The following is a 5,636-nucleotide window of genomic DNA, read 5'->3' on the forward strand; positions in this document are numbered from 1 at the left end:
GAATCCGTAACGAGGCAGTTAGAAAGCGTGTTTTCGGTTTTGTAACGGGTACTTCCATTGAAGAATGTGTCAAGCACCAGAAGCTGCGTTGGTTGGGACATGTGTTACGTATGCCGAACCATCGTTTGCCGAAGAGAGTACTGTTTTCCATGCCCAATTCGGAGTGGCGTAAACAGAGAGGTGGCCAACCCTTGATTTGGCAGAGGAGTATGAAGGAGATCACGAAACGCTTGGGTGCTGTCGGTGCTACTCGCCTTCCAGGATGGGGACCGCGTGATCCTCACTGTGCCTGGTTGGAGACACTACAAGATATGGCTGTCAACCGATGTCAGTGGCGTTTTTGTTGTCAGTTTCTATTCAGATCGCCTGAGTGAGTGTCTGGAGGTACAGGCAACTCGGAATGATTGTCGTAAGCTAGCACTAAGTCCCTTCCCCGTCCACCTTTACTCTTTTCTCTACAATAAGGCTTTCAAATAAATCATGGTTGTACGGCAGTGAAGCATCGGTGTTAACACTGATGCTATGCTGTCGGTGATGATGATGATGACGACTTTAGATGACCATAATAACCTCGGAAAGAACCCTTCAAATCCTACCTGGTCGTGATATCTTTGCTGGGAGCAAGAAGGACAGAAAAAGTACAGCCAAACTAGGTATTTCAGTAAGCATTGATGACCAGGTTCCCCCAATAACTTCATTCTGCCACCCCAGAAAAGTCTCCGTATGATGTGCCCGCGTCTCCACTCTAATTCACTTTAATAATGAGCACTGTTCGCCAGTTACGTCCATTTAAATTACCACAGTTGTTGGTCGTACGGCCTATGGAAGCCATCACGGAATACGCGAACAGCGATTAAGGGACAAAGTTTCTCACCCTGAATTCTTCTTGTGTTGTGAAGTAGTTACTGCAAAGCATTCTAACATAGGCCATGAGTGATTGCCAATCAAAACAGTGCAGCTTTGCAATAGGAATGATATTGAATAGAAGGACGAGCGCGACCAATACCGACGAGTCCCCACATATGAGTAGAAAAATATCAACATTGGAGAGGAGGAAAGCATACACGAGTATTAAGGGCGGAAATGCAACAAGAACCCTAAAACCGATCAAGATGTGTAACACTGAGTCGTTTAACGGTAGTGTACAATGTTATTACGGTAAAACGTATGAGGCGCATGAAGGTGACCGTACCAGACGATAAGATGAGAACAGTTTTAGGCAGCCCACATTTCTTTCCGTAACATACCTACCCCGAATATCTATCATTTCAACGTAAGAAGTGTGCAAGTACTCTCTGTAATGTCAAATGAGAAGGACGCCTCAATCTACCGATGAGATAACTTCGGCCCTCTCTCACAGTTACCCTGTCCTCATACAGCCGAACGTAATTGGCTTTTTGGAAGTCTCGATTCACAGGAGGTAGTGTATCATGAAACAAAGAACACATTTGAACCTACCGCATTAGCGCACTTATGCCCCTGAATTTCATTCGGATTCAGGGAACCTTCTTCCTCCAGTGTTTGGAGATTAGACTGTCCGCGAGATGCTAGAGCGTGTGCACATGATAGACGCTTCTCGGTATCATGGGTCGGCGCGCTGGTAGACGTTGGATTGATTTCTGTAGGTTGTGTTTCACCCTGGGGTTGTTGCTGCTGCTGTTGTTGGGCGGCAGCGTAGGCCGCCACAGCAGCCATGACGGTTTCATAGGCGTCTGGTGAAGATAAGGCAACAAGTTCGTTCTCTCGTGTGATGACCATCCCGTCTAAGCTTCCTGTGGATGTTGTGCGTTGCCTGGACTTCTCCTCAATGATTCGAGCCATGATGGAGCCACTAAGAAAAACCCGAATCAATTTCCGAGGTGAGAACATTTCTATCTGAGAAAACTACTCGTGTTCATCCTATGCCTGTCAAACCCCATGCAGAAATTGCTATCCGGCATCTGGCCCTTCAGTTTTGGAACTGTTGCTGGCGTATTAGATAATCGATTAAAAAACACGGTGAAATCAAATCAATAACAAAGAAGAGGATGAGCAATCATTACACGGGAAACTCGATACACAGGTTGACCAACGAGATGCCGATAAGTTTTTTTACAGTCTATATGTTCGTCTACTCATCTCTACTATCCACTTGTTATTTTGAAATTCCGACATGCAAACGCGGATAGGAATTACTCACGGGGGCAAACAGAATTTTACACCCCGAAATCAACCGAATTCAGCCGAAACAGTGAGAATTTTAAGACAGTCGCATTGAATGTGAAACTAAGGGGGCTTAAAAATACTCAGCATATGATCTTAGGTTGAATTAACCATCGAAGTCAACATGCAGCAGATACTCGTTATACCACCACCTACTACAACAACACACTCGTTCATTGCAGGTTTCCAAAAACAGAGACAGAGACAACCCCCTCACTACGGCTCCACTTGATGTTGGTCTTCCGTTTTGCTAATAAATGTTAGAGAGCATCGTTGATGACTATACCAAACCAAAAGTTCATTGTTTAACTCGTCCGAGTGTCACTGAACAAGGATAGCCATAGAAATGCTCCGATTACGCCAAATCCAGTCATTCTGCGAGTTCGCTCAGTAGTTAGAGTGCAAATTTACTGACCGGAAGTTCTGTGGTTCAAACCCGACCTCTACATCTCGATTTCTCCTGTCTAGTCTTGGGCAAACTGGCAGTATCGCAGCCCTCATGGTTCCTTCGGGTGTCATGGCAGCTAGGCGTCGGAAGGCTGAGCGATTAGTATGCTATATAACCTGCTACAATAAGCTGCTGAAATGAGGCAAACTTTTCAGCCGGAACATCAGATTCGTCACATATGTTTATTTTGCCTGAAAACTTTGGACCAGCTGTTGAATCGCTCCGACAGTATTTCAGTGTAACAACCTCTTCATTCTTCCAATGTCATTGGAACCCGCAATATACCAAAACGACAAAAACCCGTAGATGATGTACTATGGAATGCGGAACAGGATCCTTCATATGGAAATCCTGTTCGTTCCACGAAGAGTACACATAAGAGAATGATAAACAATGGGAGTATTGGCCACCTCGGAATAGTGAGGTAGCACTCAGTCAACTGCGAACTGCCATCTCGTCGATTGGAGATGAAAGGTTTGCAAGCTAATCGCGAAGCACAGCGAACCACCAGCGAACAACCATCATCTGATCGGCCATCAACCTCTCGTTTATGATCATCTCTAACCGAGGGTCCACGTCACATTGCAGCAGTTAGGATTCGACTCATCAACCCTGGTCTTATATGTAAGTCTTCTGATCTCCACCTTCTACTGCAGATTTTCGTTCGATAAGGGAAATCAAAAAGAGACCGCTGACATTGTGAGAACGGCGTGAACAGTGTTTATAATATCCACCACTGCACTGCTTCCTCTTGAAGTCTAAAGCCACCATTTCGAACCAGAAAACGTCCGGTATGTGGTTTGTAAAGGTTGTGTCCTTGACAGGTTATAAAAGGAAAAATCAGTACTGCCAAATTCGTCCCCATAACGGGCACATCACTCTGCAAACAGTTACTGTTTTGTGAACAAAAACATGAGTGATCGTCTCCCACAACACCAGTAGCAAACACCAGAAAGTGCACAATTCCGGTATCTCATTCAATATATGCATACAATAAACACCACATTTTGACGCAATTTTTACCATTTTGCGTCAATAAACACATCTTTTTGTAGTTAGTGCCTATTAAGGTTTCAAGTTTCCACGAAACAAGGTTTGAAAAAAGTACCATAGTGCGCACTTGTCACTCATTTTAGACTTTGATGCATGTATTTGTCGCTATGCAACAAGCGGTACCGACCGGAATGGTGATACAATTGTGCCTCAGGAAAAATGGTTGGTTCAGTGGCTTTTGACGTAACAATCACTATCAATTAGTTCAAATTTTGTCAATGTAAACAGGACAATGCCGAATGAATGAACGGTCAAAATGACTGCGGATGAGGACAATAGGCCACTAGCAATGTTCCACAAGGATGATAAACTGGTTAACTTCTGCCTGAAACCAAAACACGCAAAGCGAGAAAAATAACTTTGTGGAAAAGCATCCCGGTAAGGGTTGTGCAGTGAAAGATGAAGCTCTCATTCGCAAGCAGCGCGAACATCAAACTGACCCTATACCGCCATACTCTGTCGAAACGGTTGGTTCGTTGTTCAAAAAAGAGAACCTCCTAACGGAAATACATTGTCTCAAGTGGCTAAATATACCCGTGGTAGTCATGAGAACGAAGAAGGTAGCGAACAAAGCTTGTTTTCTGTGATTGTTCCTCTTGGCTAATACATCACAAAATTATATGGTAGCAGAAATCACGTGGTAAAGGTTAAGATCGGGACTACATACACTTTAGAGATATAGAAATCGAAGGAAGGGGGTTGGATGAGAGATAGGTCAATGGGTCACGGAATCAGCTAAGTGACGTCACTGTCAGACAGAATTGTGAAACCGGATGGTTCGTAGGCCCGTTCAAGTTCAGAGGTCACAAAAGGTTCTTTTGGATGCAAAGTTGCGGATCCAGCAGTCGGATTCCAATCGCCTCTGCGATCGATAGTCTGGATCGTACCAGTCGTGATCGGTTTAGAAGTACCCGGTATATGATGGTGAAGGCTTGCTCCTTGTCTATGACATGACTGGTTTCGACCAAATGTGATGCAATTGCGCTTGAGTCTGGTTTCTTTCCACTATCTCTCAGAGGCACGGGATTGTGTTCTCGCATTCTGTCCGACAAATGCCTTGTCGTAAGACCAACGTATGATGCTCGGCACGAGCATACAATTGAGTACACACAAAGACTGGTGGTAGAACGTGACAATTTGTCCTTCAAGCGGAATTTGATAGGGGGCTGGAGTTGAAGCTCATTAGCGGCCAAGTATGTCGTATCAACAGTTCCTAAGCCTTCTGATGATTAGTTCAGCAACCGACTCACCTTTGAATGGAAGCCTCATGTATACGGGTTTCTTCTTAACAGAACGTTGTGTAGGTTTGGGCTTAACGGCTTCCATACTCTTGAGTACGAACCTTGCAGGATATCCGTTCTGCAGGAATGGGCGTCCCAATAACTTTAGTTCCTCTTCTAAGCAGTCGGGGGAGCATATGTTCATTGCTTTCTCAGTCAAGCATCTAATTAGGTTACGCTCTTGTCGCAACGGAACGGAGCTATCAAAGTGAATATAATGACTTTCCCATATTTGCTTTCTGTGGACCTTGCGTTGGATGACGCAGTGGTTTCAGGCAATGAGAGGGTTAATAAATGAAAAGATTATCCAGGCAGATCGGATTTACATTCAAGTAACGATGATTCAAGAAATATACACATTTGCAATTAAGGACAGTGCAAATGGACCGTGCTTGTTGGATTCAGGCTACAGTATGGCCTCTTTTGTTACACGGCGTAGAGAGATGGGGACCCTAACTGAGACGCTTTCAGGTCTTCGATAACCGTTTTCTCAGGCGAGATGGCAAACTTACTGACCGGAAGGTCCGTGGTTCGAACCCGACCTCTGACTCTCGACTTCCCCTGTCTAGGCCTGGGCAACCTGGCAGTATCCCAGCCCTCGAGCAACCTTCGGGTGACACCGAAAGGGTGCTACAGCTGAACGATACGATTTC

At 44.9% G+C, this 5,636-nt stretch overlaps 1 protein-coding gene across 1 annotated transcript in view; it reads right to left on the reverse strand.

Moving 5' to 3' along the window:
- Positions 1-5,062, reverse strand: part of T265_05643 (hypothetical protein) — a gene marked incomplete at both ends in the record, with an annotated part of 29,174 nt that extends 24,112 nt beyond the window's left edge. Inside the window, 3 exons of the mRNA XM_009170702.1 lie at positions 1,459-1,875; positions 4,591-4,916; positions 4,954-5,062. Coding sequence (XP_009168966.1) covers positions 1,459-1,875; positions 4,591-4,916; positions 4,954-5,029 — 819 coding nt within the window. The remainder of the gene's footprint in view (positions 1-1,458; positions 1,876-4,590; positions 4,917-4,953) is intronic.
- Positions 5,063-5,636: the final 574 nt, after the last annotated feature.

The sequence above is a fragment of the Opisthorchis viverrini genome (assembly GCF_000715545.1).
Source record: "Opisthorchis viverrini unplaced genomic scaffold opera_v5_109, whole genome shotgun sequence".
NCBI lineage: Eukaryota > Metazoa > Platyhelminthes > Trematoda > Opisthorchiida > Opisthorchiidae > Opisthorchis > Opisthorchis viverrini.